This window comes from Macaca nemestrina, chromosome 9 (genome assembly GCF_043159975.1).
Source record: "Macaca nemestrina isolate mMacNem1 chromosome 9, mMacNem.hap1, whole genome shotgun sequence".
In the NCBI taxonomy this organism is placed as follows: domain Eukaryota; kingdom Metazoa; phylum Chordata; class Mammalia; order Primates; family Cercopithecidae; genus Macaca; species Macaca nemestrina.
This window is the reverse complement of record NC_092133.1, coordinates 136,241,080-136,256,569: the sequence shown is the minus strand read 5'-3', so window position 1 is coordinate 136,256,569 and position 15,490 is coordinate 136,241,080. Positions and strand designations below refer to the sequence as shown.

Genomic DNA, 15,490 nt, shown 5'->3' with positions numbered 1-15,490 from the left:
AAAGGCAAGTTAAAGGAACAATGAGATATCACTTCCTAAGTAAAAGACTGACAAATTAAAAAGAGTAATTGTATCGGCCAGGCGCCATGGCTCACGCCTGTAATCCCAGCACTTTGGGAGGCTGAGGCGGGTGGATCATGAGGTCAAGAGATCGAGACCATCCTGGCTAACACAGTGAAACCCCATCTCTACTAAAAACACAAAAAATTAGCCGGGCGTGGTGGTGGGCACCTGTAGTCCCAACTACTCAGGAGGCTGAAGCAAGAGAATGGCATGAACCTGGGAGGCAGAGCTTGCAGTGAGCCAAGATCGCACCACTGCACTCCAGCCTGGGTGGCAGAGCAAGACTCCATCTCAAAAAAAAAAAAAAAGAGTAATTATATCGATTGCTTACAGAAATGTGTGTATTTATCATTGCTGATAGATATGGTATGAATACAGATAGTGTTAAGAGTAATTGTATTCAAAAATTAATCTGACATCTATCAAAAAAGAAAAAAAAGGTTGTTTTTGAGACAGAGTCTTGCTCTGTTGCCCAAGCTGGAGTGCAGTGGCGTGATCTCAACTCACTGCAACCTACGCCTCCCAGGTTCAAGCAATCCTCCTGCCTCAGCCTCCCGAGTATCTGAGATTACAGGCATGCGCTACCACATTTGGCACATTTGTGTATTTTTTAGTAGAGACGGGGTTTCACCATGTTAGCCAGGCTGGTACTAAACTCCAGACCTCAGGTGATTCACCCCCCTCGGCCTCCCAAACTGCTGAGATTACAGGCGTGAGCCACTGAGCCCGGTAAAATTTAAAATGTATATGCACTTTGAATCAGTAATCCTCCTATTGAAAATAAAAGTCATACAATTAAAAGTACCCGCATAAAAGAAGAAATGAAAGCGTTTTTTGAAGCATTGTATACAGGGTGAAAAAACCTGGAAATAAAATTGAGAGTTCATCAGTAGCAGAATGTTTAGTAAATTATAATACATATAAATATAAATACAGATTTAAATACATACAACTGAGAGGCCCATTTGGTGTATTAGTTAAGAGCATGGACTCAGACACTGAACTGCACTCAGATCCTGGCTCTACCACCTCTTCCCAGCTGTGTCATCTTGGGAAAGTTACTCACTCTCTCTGACTCCGTTTTCTCATCTGTAAAATGCCTCAAGTACTTGTTATAAGAGTAATTGAGGGGCAGGCACAGTGGCTCACGCCTGTAATCCCAGCACTTTGAGAGGCCAAGGCAGGGGGATCATCTGAGGTCAGGAGTTCGAGACCAGCCTGGCCAACATGGTGAAACCCCGTCTCTACTAAAAATACAAAAATTAGCCAAGTGTGGTGGCGCATGGTTGTAATCCCAGCTACTCGGGAGACTGAGGCAGGAGGATCTCTTGAATCCAGGAGGCAGAGGTTGCCGTGAGCCGAGATCACGCCACTGCACTCCAGCCTGGGCGACAAGAGTGAGACTCTGTAAGCATTCGGTCGGCATGAGCTGTCACATGCACCCATGGTTTTAGAGCAATGATCAGAGGTTTCCCGTGTGCAAATGTACCTCGGGTTCCCCTGCTGCATTCTGTTTCTCAGTGGTACTTGTCATCATCTCAATTATCAGTATGCTTACAATTTACACGTATGTACATATTGCTGGGAGGCTATTCTCCATGAATCTCTGGTGTTTCTGCACAATTTGCAAACAGAGACTCTAGCTGCCTTTGCTGGGAACTACCTTTAAAAACGTATAGTGAACAGCCTCAGAAGACAGGTTCCCCCTTCAGGGAAGAAGACAGATTGGCTTAATGTGCAGAATAATAAAGCAAATATCTCCCTCCAGGAGCAAAGCCCAGGCAGGCTTAGTGCTCATTATTAAAGAGTCAAGTTCCCTAAGTTAAGGGCTCCTTTCACACAATGTGAACCAACTGCATGGCAGATGTCATCTGGCCATCTCCATCACCTTCTGGGAACTGGGCTGGGGCAATGGCACACATGCTTTGACTACTGCTGTTACTGTGAGTAATAAATTGTCCTTTGTCTCTGATCCAGGAGTCTCCTGTTTTCTGCTGGCATCCATGAAATGGTAACAAACTAGCTTATTAGCTTGTAAGTAGCTTTAATCTCAGCCCCTTAACAATTCTTGACATGTTTATGTACATATATGATTGTCTAGGATTATGTGAACATGGAGAAAACGTGAAAGAAGGAATACTAGGCTAATGAATTTGGGGTAACAGGAGGCAAGATTGGGAGGATCAGAAGAAGGAAAGGAGATAAGAAAGCCAAGCAAAAAAAAATTTTTTTTAATCCAAAATCTCAATCCAAACAAGGATGGTCATGATCGTGATATTGGTAATGACAAGAAATCTGAATTCACTCAAACACCAGCCAGGTGCAGGGAGGGCTAGGATAAATGCCTCAGCAGAGTCTAAAGGCATGTCTCTACATTTTGATATTTCGCTCCATGCACAGTAGTAAGGAAGAACTGAGGTCGTTTCAAATAAGCTCTTAGAGTTACTGACCCTTTGCCCAAGTCCCAATCTCTTAGCCTCCAGCATGCATTGAGAGCCTGTCCAACTTTCATCACGTGATGCTTTAGCCTACAAATGTGAATTCTTTGGTTGCTTTAGTTGTTTACTTCACAACAAAGCTCTTATTTCCTGGGTAAGGATGTCATAAAAATAAATAAAAGTTATATTTAGGCTTTAAAAAAACAAGCCTGCAAAGACCTTTGTGTTTATAGTCCTACCAAAATAATCAGGTCTCCTTCCAGAAAAAAGAAAAAAAAATCCCCTTAAAGAAAGCCTTATAAAAGAGTCAGCTATGCTGCTTCATCTCAGAATTTTTCTACAAGCAGCTTTATATGTTTTGGAGGATCTGCACGCAAAGTGGATACCTGGTTCAAAATAAATAGAAGGATGAGGGAATGGGCTTTCAAGATGCACCATGAATATACCTACCAGCCTCTGCAACAGTCTGACTTGCCTCGGGACCCTGAGTCCATCCTATAAAAGAGAAGAGACTGTTAAAAAGGTGATTTAAAAAAAAAAAAAAGAGAAGAGACATGAAATATGATTGTGAGGTCATTCTTACATGAGTTATACAAGGGGGTTAAAATCTATTCAAATTCACCAAAAGCCCTATCTATCCTGAAAAGCAGTTTTGACTTTTTTCAGGGAGTTTGTTTCCAGGCCAGAATTAGAATTCAGCCCTGTCAGATCTGGCTGACCCTTAATCCATAACATCACTCTACCTCGTCACCTCATTCTTCTCTCTGTAAGAGGAGATGGATGAAATGACAGGAACAAAAAGATTGAGTATTTGTATTCTGTTTCATTTTGTTTGAGGCTTCAAGTTAAACTCTTTGCTACTGTGTCTATTACAATAAGTACAGGTATTCAGTCTTAATTCCAATGGGCTCACTATTCAACTTAAAACTCCAGGAAACTCTGGAAGCAAAACTGAACTTATCTTGAATTTTCTTCATTGTGTCTTTTCTGGATGATTTCTTATATTCTTCCGCATGCAGGGGAGGGATGTGGGAAAGTGATAAAAATCATCTTTTTTTTTTTTTTTTTTTTTTGACATGGCCTCTCTCTACAGCTCAAGTTGGAGTGCGGTGATGCGATCATAGCTCACTGCAGTCCCAACCTCCCTGGCTCAAGCCATCCCCCGGCTCCAAGCAGCTGGGACTGCAGGCATGAGCCACCATGTCGGGCTCACTTTTGTATTTTTTGTAGAGACAGGGTCTCGCTGTGTTGCACAGGCTGGTCTCAAACTCCTGGGTTCAAGCGAACTTCTTACCTCAGCCTCTCAAAGTGCTGAGATTACAGGCATGAGCCACTGTGCCCAGCCAAAAATTATATTTTTAAAAACTCATTAATAATTAATTAACTAGCCCCTCTGGACTAATTTAAAGGTCTTAGCTGGTTATATGGACGTCACTCATGGCAAATCTCATTAACTAATAGAAGTGTAAACTAATATTGCTGGGAGTAATAAGTTTTCCTTCCTTTCTGGAGAGCAGTTTTACAATGTAGATCAAAAACGTAAGAAATATGCCTAGACTTCATGTCTATGTTTTTTGTTTGTTTTTTGAGACAGAGTCTCCCTCTGTTGCCCAGGCTGGAGTGCTATGGCACAGTCTTGGCTCACTGCAACCTCCGCCTCCCAGGTTCAAGCAATTCTCCTATCTCAGCTTCCCATATAGCTGGGATTACAGGTGCCTGCCACCATGCCCCACTAATTTTTTGTATTTTTAGTAGAGATGGGGTTTCACCATGTTGGCCAGGCTGGTCTCAAACTCTTGACCTTGTGATTCGCCTGCCTCGGCCTCCCAAAGTGCTGGGATTACAGGTGTGAGCCACCGTGCCCGGTCTTTTTTTTTTTTTTTTTTTTTTCTTTTTTTTGAGACGGAGTCTTGCTCTGTTGCCCAGGCTGGAGTGCAGTGACACCATCTTGGCTCACTGCAATCTCTGCCTCCCAGGTTCAAGCAATTCCCCTGCCTTAGCCTCCTGAGTAGCTGGACTACAGATGCGCACCACCACACACAGCTAATTTTATTTTTGTGTTTTAGTAGAGACGGAGTGTCACCATGTTGGCCAGGATGGTCTGGATTTCTGACCTCGTGATCTGCCCGCCTCTGCCTCCCAAAGTGCTGGAATTACAGGCATGAGCCACCGTGCCCAGCCAAGTTTAACTTTTTACGACACTGTCAAACTGTTTTCCAAAGTGGCTGTAACATTCTGCATTCCCACCAGTATGCAATCTTTTAATTTATAAATTCTACTTACAGAAAAGCATCATAAGGGAGGAAAATACTGATAGAAAAAAGAAACGAACACAAAAGAAAATTCTTGGCAACTTCTAAAACAATTGCTCATAATTACAAATAGCCTAAAATGCCCTGAAAATGTGGTTAAGTAGACTATGATACATTGATTAATGACCACACAGCTACTGAAAATAAGGACCTGCACCTACATTTATTAACATGAATCAACATTCACTTTACTGGACTTCAATGTTGTTCTCCAAATATCTTCCTAGCTCTCTGCCAGAGGAATTAGTCCTTGTGGCTAGATAGTGTCATGTGACTAGTTCTGGCCAATAAGTTATGAATGTAAGTAACTTTAGTCCCTTCTGAGCCGAGCATTAAGTTAATGTTCAGCGTTCCAGAACTGCCTTTTCTTCAGCACAGTAATTAGTAATGTTTGGGGTAATGGCTGCTCCATGAAGCCCAAGTTCACAGTGACCAACAGGTGCAGAGCTGCTCCACTGCTGACCCAAGATGGACAAGGTGTATAAGCAAGACGTAGAGTTTGTTATTTAAGACACTGAGAATTGGGGATTTTTGGGTACCACAGCATAACCTAGTCTATTCTGAGAGATATGTTCCTGACACAATTTTAAGTGACGAAATCAGGTAACAAAACACTATATGTAACACGATCCCATTTTTGTTAAGTGTAAGTGTTTTTATGCATAGAATGTGCATCAAAGTGCTAATCAATGGCTGTTACCTTTGACTGACGTCTTGTTCTTTAAACTTTTCTTTATTACCTCAAGTCTTAACAAAATGCAGATATTTCCATCTTGAAGACTAAACGTATAAGAGAAACTCTTTTAACCTCATTCCCTGCTTTATCTCCCCACCCAAAAATATACATACATTGTAAGTTGCCATTCTAAGCCATTATAGAGTCTACTATTCAATAGAACATGAGATGGAGAAAAATAGTACAGGATTTAGGCTGACATCCACCCTGACTCCAAGTAAGAACCTATCAATGAAAGAGTCAAACTCTGTAAAATATTTGAAGAGATTTTTTCTGATCCAAATAGCAGTGACCACAGCCCATGACACAGCCCTCAGAAGATCCCGAGAATACATGCCCAAGCTGTCGGGGTGCAGCTGCTTGGTTTTATACATTTTAGAGAGACATGAGACATCAATCAAATACATGTAAGATATACATTGGTTCAGTCCAGAAAGGCGGGACATCTTGAAGGTGGTGGGGGCTTCCAGGTTATACTTATATGTAAAAGTTTTCTGATTGGCAATTGGTTGGAAGAGTTATTATCAATAGAAAGGAATCTCTGGGTTATAAGAAGAGATTGTGGAGACCAAAATTTTATCATGCCAATGAAGCCCCCAGGTAGCAGGCTTCAGAGAGAGTCGACTGTGAATGTTTCTTATCAGACTTAAGGTCTGTGTTGATGTTCATGCTGGCGGGGTACGAGGAGGCATGTCGAACCCCCACTTCCCAGACCCCCACTTCCCGTGTTGGTCTGAACCAGTCTTTCAGGTTAAACTTAGAGGGCCCTGGCCTAGAGGAGGAAGTCCATCCAGATGGTCGTCGGGCCTTCAAATTTTATTCTTGGTTTACAAACCAAACACTTCCTAGGAGTATATTGATTTTGGAATTCTAAAATGAGGTGAGGCTGGGCGCGGTGGCTCATGCCTGTAATCCCAGCACTCTGGGAGCCTGAGGGGAGTGGATCACCTGAATTCAGGAGTTCAAAACCAACCTGGCCAACATGGCGAAACTACATCTCTGCTTTAAAAAGACAAAAATTAGCTGGGCGTGGTGGCGCACGCCTGTAGTCCCAGCTACTCAGGAGGCTGAGGCAGGATAATCGTTTGAACCCGGGAGGTGGAGGTTGCAGTGAGCCGAGATCATGCCACTGCACTCCAGCCTGGGTGACAATGTGTGAGAGTCCATCTCAAAAAAATAAATAAATAAAAAGTAAAAGTAAATTAATTAATAAAATAAAATGAGGTGAGATGTACAAGAAACTGTGAAAGGAAGGCCATCATAGGGACCCTGGGCAAGTTCTTTATCAGTCCTATAGGATCGTCTCTGGCCCTTCCCTCCCTAAATTGTGGAAGAGCCTGGGGACCACTTAAAATAACTATGGTCAGAAGGAAAGCCCAGCCCCTCTCAGGTATTAAGTTCCCTGATTGATCTAAAGTATTTTCTTTGAAGTTTTCTCTTTTGTGAAATAAGTTTTCCAAGAAAATAAGCATGCTTCAAGGAGAACAAGAGAAGGTGGCTTTTCATTTTTGAGACGACTATCTGATGTCTCAGGGTATCACTATGGCCACACTTCAGTCCAAGTTTCAACTCAGCTTGACCCAGAATCAAAACTTCCCAGTACACATGTGTTGCTGGTGCAAGCTAGGATTGGAAATGCAAATGACATTAATATCATCATTGTTTTCAGTTAAGAATTCCCGATCCTTTTTATTGTTTGAGTGTTTTCCCGGTGCCTTTTAAGAAACTAGGGGTGGAGTCTGGGTACAGAAAAGTAACTGACTCCCAGCTTCAGGGCAAAACTACCGTAAATAGTCATCTTAGAGCTTCCACTGACTTCCTGAAGGCCCCAAATCACGGACTTAAGAGATGGTGCTACCCAGCTGTGGTTATTTCTCCAGCATCAGAACAGAAGCTATCCAGACTACAACATTTATTAAGAAAAACGTAAGCCACCATCTCTGCCACCAGGGACCATACTATCTAATTTTCAAAAATATATATACTCATGAAAGCACCACAGACGAAGTAAGTTTTATAAGTTACAAAAGAAATACATGAAAGAAGAGATCACTATGCTCTTGCGTGTCCATGGAGAGATTTATGAAGGAGACAGGGCTAGAGCTTAGCTGTGGAGATGTGTCTTGGAGTGGGATGAAAAGGAAGAAGAACGTTAAAGAGAATCAGATTCAACACAGGAACAATCCTCAGAAAATCAGCTTCATAGACCTGCACCTGCCTCTACCACAAATGGACCCAGCAACGTCACCACCAGGAAACAGAAGGTGAGGTAAAGGCTTCCTTGGCACAAGCATGTGGCAGTAACATCAACAGAGCTGTGGAGGGTGGAAGCTCCAAACCAACCCCGTTATCAATTAGTGCAACTATAGGTGGAAAAAAGAAACCTGCCAGTGCTGCTTAAGTGTTTATAATTTGACTGATAGAGGTTCTGTTCTTCGTCCCAGAATCCATCAGAGCATCAGATCATGACTGAGGGAGGAAGAGAGATAGGTACTTGAGTCATCTCAAGAGTCCATCCATGGGAAAGAATGGGAGGCAGGAGGAGAGAAACTAAACCTAATTCTTGAGTATAGACACTCCACCTTTGGTATGGATGCTTTAATGACCCAGCTGACTTAAAGAGAGACGTAAAGGCAAGGTTCACATCATCCACTCTTCCTTTTGAGCTGTAACATTGTATCTGTGACTCTAGGTCCAATAACACACGCATCCCCGGGGGTGTGGACAGGTGCTGGCTGGTGGCCCATTAGGAATCGGGCCACAGAGCAGGTGAGCAGTGGGCGAGCCCGCATTACCGCCTCAGCTCTGCCTCCTAATGCTTCAGGCACTAAATTCTCATAGGAGGCAAACCCTAATGTGAACTGTGCATGCAAGGGATCTAGGTTGCGTGCTCCTTATGAGATTCTTACTAATGCCTGATGATTTTAGGCGGAACAATTTCATCCTAAAACCATCCCTCCCACCCCCAGTCCATGGAAAACTTGTTTTCCACGAAACCGGTCCCCGGTGCTAAAAAGGTTGGGGACTGCTGCCATAATGGATTCAAGAGCCATTACACGGAGGCCAGCTTCAGCCAAACACCTTCAACTGACTGAAGTCACGAGTTCCTAGAGGGATCTGTACGAGGAATTTATCCACCACCTGGCCCCATTCTTCTGAGGGCATTCTGAAATGCTGAGACCAAAACCGAGAAACTGAAGAGCCAATCACCTTAGAGATCTGCTATAGGACCTGGAACAGAACCAAGGGCTAGATGTTGGAAAGTCACTGAGATGCCATTTATCATGTAGGCTGAGAACAGTCAGTCTGAGAATATTCCTGTTTGGGTAATTCTATATCACTCACCCAAAATTTTTCTTCCTTGAAAGTAATGTTGCTGTCAGTTGTTTAGCTATTAACCATTTGCAATTTGGGGTGCCTATCACCTTGGTAATGGAAGAAGAAACTTGATATTCCAGCTAAAATTCCAATTTCCAGGAAGATTTTTTTTAAGTTTTTTTTGAGACAGAGTTTCCACTCACACCACCCAGGCTGGAGTGCAGTGGTGTGATCATGGCTCACTGCAGCCTTGACTACCCGGGCTCAGGTGATCTTCCCACCTCAGCCTCCCAAGTGCACACCACCATGTTTTTGTATTTTTAGTAGATGTGGGGTTTCAACCATGTTGTCCAGGCTGGTCTTGAACTCCTGGGCTCAAGCCATCTGCCCACCTCAACCTCCCAAACTGCTGGGATTACAGGTGTGAACCACTGTGCCCGCCCGATTAAAATTTTTTAAAAGCAACTGCCATTAGACAAGTCACCCTGTTTGTTTTCTTTACCTATAAAATATCAGGAGCCGGGCGTGGTGGCTCATGCCTGTAAACCCAGCACTTTGGGAGGTCAAGGCAGGCCGATCATCTGAGATCAGGAGTTCGAGACCAACCTGGCCAACATGGTAAAACCCCGTCTCTACAAAAATACAAAAATTATTCAGGCGTGGTGGTGCATGCCTGGAGTCCCAGCTACTTGGGAGGCTGAGGCAGGAGAATCACTTGAACCCAGGAGGCAGAGGTTGCAGTGAGCCGAGATCACACCACTGCACTCCAGCCCGGGCAACAAAGTGAGACTGTCTTAAAAAAAAAAAAAAAAAAAAAAAAAAAAAGAGGCCGGGCGCGGTGGCTCACGCCTGTAATCCCAGCACTTTGGGAGCCCGAGGAGGGTGGATCACGAGGTCAGGAGATCGAGACCATCCTGGCGAACACAGTGAAATCCCGTCTCTACTAAAAATACAAAAAAAATTAGCTGGGCATGGTGGCGGGCGCCTGTAGTCCCAGCTTCTAGGGAGGCTGAGGCAAGAGAATGGCGTGAACCCGGGAGGCGGCGGAGCTTGCAGTGAGCAGAGATTGCGCCACCGCACTCCAGCCTGGGTGACAGAGTGAGACTCCGTCTCAAAAAAAAAAAAAAAAGAGAGAGAGAGAGAGAAATTAGGGAACTGGATGTTGCTTGTGGGAAAATAATGAGTGGTTTGGAACCCTCCTCCCAAAAAAAATCCTCAGGTCTTCATCCTCTGGCCCCCATCTTCCTAAATCGACCTATTCTACTGTTCCTCACATCCAGAAACACCTGCCTGGCATTCCCAGCAGCGACCCTGAGGACATGATGAGCGAGATCTCCTTATATTTGAGCATCCAAGGACTGGGGAAAGTGCTAGTTACGAACACCAAGTCACACACAGCTCATCACCCAGTTCTCAGGACTTCCCCACCCTTCCTTTCCGCCCTCAAGAAATGGCAAATGGCTGCTTTGGGAGTGACCAAATCTCTGGACTTTCTCCCACAGCATACTCCTTCCGCACTCTGCCCTACAAACTCATTTCAACAATCCAGCCCTGCACATAAGGGAGGCATTATTGAGTGGCCTGAAGCTTACAAAATCTTTCACTGGCTTTGTTTTTTAAAGAGTTAAAAAAAAAATAGCTGTCTTGATTTTTGTTGCTTTTTTTTCCCCCCCATAAAATGCAAAGATTTGCTTCTGAGTGAGAATTTATAAGAAATTAAAAATCTGGAAATGTCCAATTCAGGGAATGAGAAATGTATCACCACAATAGATGTTTGAATTACAACTAGCATGTTTTGCACCCCACCTCTGTGCCATGAGCTACAAATATAAATCACATTTAAACAAGTTCAACTAAATTATAAAAGTGAACGTGGCTTGCTCTTTGAAGGATTTGCTGAGAGCACCAGCTTTGGTGTTCGGCACACCTGCACTCCAATCCAGGCTTTGCACATAGTAGGTTGTCACTTCTCAGAAAGGACTTCCTGGTTGTCCTTTGTCAAATAAGTACATTGAGACGTTACAGCGGTAGTCAGAGACTTAACTAGGCTGTGCATAATAGTAAATGCAGCTAATATTACCTAAGTGTTTACTATATGCAAATGCTTTGCCTGAATTAGCTCATTTAATCCTCAAACAACCATAAAAGCAGAAGTGTGTTATTTTTATAAAAATGTAATTATTATTTAGATGCTAATAAAACATAACCTCCAGGACCCCTCACTTGTGCAAGCCTCTAAAAATGAGTGGTATTTGTGGTGCCTGTCAGATTGTCAAAATGTATAATTTGTTGTGCTTTCTTTATTATTCTAAATGAATGGTCCTTTTAGCACCTAATTTTGTAGTCATAATTTGATACTTTTTTCCTTCAAGAGGGTCCTGCAAATTGTGTACTTTACTCTCCTCCCAAAGCCTAGATCCACCCCTGCCTATGCAGTAGGAATTATTAACAATTCCGTCTCGCAGATGATGAAACTGAGGCCCAGAGAGGTTAAGTGACTTGCCCAGGTACACACAGCCTGTAAGTGATGAGGGCCAGATTAGAACCCAGGCAGTCTGGCACCACATGGAGTGCTCAACTAGAAAACATTATTGCCTCTTATTATTTTCACATAAAGCTCCTAGCAAACTCCCCGAGACACTGGGACATTACAGATACTCAATAACTGGTGGCTTTTGCTATTTTGTCAATCTAAAACTGCTTTGATAATAATGGGAATATAACTCTATCTTTATTTAAAGACACTATATAAATGTCAGCTAACAAAACAGATGACTCCGTAGCAGACAGTTTTTATACAAGGGACTTTCTTTTAAATACTAATTTCCCAAAATATCCTTTAAAAATACTACTGTTCAAAGTGTGCGGCTGGGCACAATGGCTTATGCCTGTAATACCAGCACTTTGAGAGGCCAGGGCAGGCAGATCATTTGAGCTCAGGAGTTTAAGACCAGCCTGGTCAACGTGATGAAACCTCGTCTCTATTAAAAATACAAAAATTAGCCAGGCATGGTGGAGTACACCTGTAATCCCAACTGCTTGGGAGGTTGAGGCATGAGAATCACTTGACTCCGGGAGCCAGAGGTTGCAGAGAGCAGAGAGCCCTCCACTGCACTCCAGCCTGGGTGACACAGCAAGATTCTGTCTCAAAAAAAAAAAAAAAAGTGTGGTCCATGGACCACCTGCATCAGAATCATCTGCGTCCCATCCCAAACCTAATGGATCTAAACCAATGGAAGTGGAACTCAGGAAGCTGAATGTTTAACGAACACCCCAAGTGACTTTTTCCCCCCGAAGGGTGAAAACCATTGCTTTTAGGAGTCATTCCACTACGGGTGACTGAATACCCATTGTCTACAGATGGGGTGGAGGGTGAGAGGTGAAGGAACTTGAATCTAAGGTGTTACTGGTATATTTCCAATTACAGGTGAATGACAAATAACTACAATGCAAGTTAATAGTCATATTCAGCTATATTAAAATTTGCATAAGATTTGCATAGACTTACATTTTAAAAATTAAGTTTACATACAATTTTAAAGACCATAATGATTGAGAATAGAGCATTCATTACATTCTCAGGTTCTGTTCTAAGATTTAAGTATATTAATTGTCTCACCTTTCAAAATCCTAACTAAGTAATTGCATCGTCCCCATACAGAGATAGAGGCTTGCAAATGTTAAGTGACTCCTCAGTCAGTGCAGACCCAAGATTTGAACCCAGAAATCTGGTGCCAAAGCCCATGCCCTCAAACCCTATATCACAAAAACTAAATATAAAAAAGAATGGATTAGGGATAAAAGGTAAAATTGCAAGTTCATAGAATTTTCTACCTTGGATTTTTTTCCTGATTTAGTCATTTTTAAGATAAATAGATATTGTGCTGGGTTGAAGACAGCATGAAATCACTAAAATACGTCCAAGCCATGTTTTTCTATGACGGAAAGCCCAGAGACTGTGAAGCCTACTTGGGCTTGTAGATGTTAGAGTTTAAACGGTCTTCCTAGTTTAGACACAGAATCTTTGTTTCAGTCCATCCCACGCTCTCCTGTCTCCACGCCCCCAACAAAGTTTCAAGATCTTTACCCTAAATTCCTTCACTCAGCACTTCAGCAGGAGTCTAAGACCATGGCCAGCATTAAGTGCTGACAACGTTTTAAGCACTGGGGTGTCATAATTCATTCAGTCCTCACAACCCTATCATTTCTCCACATTTCACAGAAGAGGAATGTAAGGCCGAAAGGACATTGCCCAGGGTCCCAGAGCTGATAAGTGACAGGATCAAGAATCAAGTGGTCCCAGACATCCTGGCACCAAGCCCATGCCTTCAGCCATCTACTAAAATATCTCCCAGTTATTGAGTGCCCACTGTATACCAGGTGCTCAACACAAACTAGCGGAGTCCTTGCAAGTTTGCTCAAAAAGAGCTGCATTCCCTGCCCTGACCAACAAGGACATGAAGGCTCTGAGAGATTAAAGGTCTTGCCCAGAACACACAACTAAGTAGAGCCCAGCCTGTCTCTTTGCATCGAAAGCCTGCACTTTTCCAACACCACTAGGATGCCTCCTGGGATTTTCATTAGCTATTCCCTCCCTAGAGGGAAGCATCATTACTACCACTTTACTGTTAAGCACATTCACAAGACAGAGAGCATGAAGATAACCATCTTCACGTTTAGGCAGTTGGTCTTCAAAACTGCTCTTCAAAACAGGGCCTGGAAAAGGGAGAAAAGGTCCGCCTACTTGTATCTTCCTCCCACCGTGCACGAACACGCTGGAAGCTAAACGGCTTAAATATTTAAATGGCATGTGTGTGAACAGCACTTCTACTTTATGACAGAGTCATGTTGCGCATTAGCCCTCAATGCTATTTGTGTGAACCCGTTTCATACTTTTTAAAGACAAATTGCCTGTCTATTCATCATTTTATTGACATTTCATATTTGCAGGTTTTATTCGCCTGTGAGGTTAAGACATTTAAAACACAAATCCTGACAAACGCACAGACCAGCAACTCAAGGAACTCAGACGCTTTGGTTCTCGGTGCTGGCCACCTTTAAATGCTAAACCACCGGTAGTCACTAAATGGGAAAGTCGTGTTCTCCCCGTTTTCAGATGGGAAAAGCTGAGGCTTCCAGGAGGCTAGAACTCCTCTCAGATTGCCTTTCTCCCTGGATCAACCCGGAATGATGATAACAGCAGACTGCCCCCCACGCGTGGTAAGGAAAAAACCCTGTAATTATAATAACTTTTGGAGCTGCCTCAGAAATTAACAACGACGAACAGAAATCTGCACAATGAACAGGAGCCAAGAAGAAAAACGCGGCTCCGCAGGACACGTCCCGGGCACAGTTCTGCAGGAAGCCTCAGGCCAGATCAGGCACCGCGGCTCACACAGAGGTGACCCACAAGTGACCCACAGAGGGGACCCCTGGGCCTCCGGTGGGGGCCTGGGCTGCGGTCGAAGGGGGCCCGGGCAGAAGCCCCAAGGCCGGGGCGGCGGAGGGAAGGGGGCGGCCGCGCCCGGGCCCCGGCTCCCGGCGGCTCCACTTACTTGCTCCGTAGAGTGGCCCCAGCTCTGCGCCTCTTCCTGCGACCCCACACACAGGGACAGCCCCAGGCACAGCCCCAGCAGCAGGAGCATGGCGGGGCGAGGGCGCGGGACGCTCGGGGACCCGGCGGGACGCGCTTTGCAGCGCCCAGGGCTCCTGCCACTGCGGGACGCGCTCGGGGCCGCCCACCCCACGGTCCCAGCCCGGACCCCGCCCACCCCGCGGTCCCCTCCTGGACCCCGCCTACCCCGGTCCCAGTCCGGACCCCGCCCACCCCGCGGTCCCCTCCTGGACCCCGCCCACCCCGGTCCCAGTCCGGACCCCGCCCACCCCGCGGTCCCCTCCTGGACCCCGCCCACCCCACGGTCCCAGCCCGGATCCCGCCCACCCCGCGGTCCCCTCCTGGACCCCGCCTACCCCGGTCCCAGCCCGGATCCCGCCCACCCCGCGGTCCCCTCCTGGACCCCGCCCACCCCGGTCCCAGTCCGGACCCCGCCCACCCCGCGGTCCCCTCCTGGACCCCGCCTACCCCGGTCCCAGTCCGGACCCCGCCCACCCCGCGGTCCCCTCCTGGACCCCGCCCACCCCGGTCCCAGTCCGGACCCCGCCCACCCCGCGGTCCCCTCCTGGACCCCGCCCACCCCGGTCCCAGTCCGGACCCCGCCCACCCCGCGGTCCCCTCCTGGACCCCGCCCACCCCACGGTCCCAGCCCGGATCCCGCCCACCCCGCGGTCCCCTCCTGGACCCCGCCTACCCCGGTCCCAGCCCGGATCCCGCCCACCCCGCGGTCCCCTCCTGGACCCCGCCCACCCCGGTCCCAGTCCGGACCCCGCCCACCCCGCGGTCCCCTCCTGGACCCCGCCTACCCCGGTCCCAGTCCGGACCCCGCCCACCCCGCGGTCCCCTCCTGGACCCCGCCCACCCCGGTCCCAGTCCGGACCCCGCCCACCCCGCGGTCCCCTCCTGGACTCAACTCCCCCACCCCCAGCCCAGACCCCACCTCCCCGCCCCTCTAATCCGGGCCCCGTCTTCTCCACGCCCATTCCCAATCCAGGCCCCTCATTTCCCG

The 15,490-nt window shown here is 46.0% G+C and overlaps 1 protein-coding gene across 1 annotated transcript in view; it reads right to left on the bottom strand.

The window, feature by feature from the left end:
* The window catches only part of LOC105494349 (inter-alpha-trypsin inhibitor heavy chain 5), a 102,297-nt gene extending 87,709 nt beyond the window's left edge, over positions 1–14,588 (bottom strand). Inside the window, exons 1-2 of the mRNA XM_011762682.2 lie at positions 14,423–14,588; positions 2,952–2,996 (exon numbers count right to left, since the gene is read on the bottom strand). Coding sequence (XP_011760984.2) covers positions 2,952–2,996; positions 14,423–14,512 — 135 coding nt within the window. The 5' untranslated portion in view covers positions 14,513–14,588. The remainder of the gene's footprint in view (positions 1–2,951; positions 2,997–14,422) is intronic.
* Between the last annotated feature and the right edge of the window lie 902 nt (positions 14,589–15,490).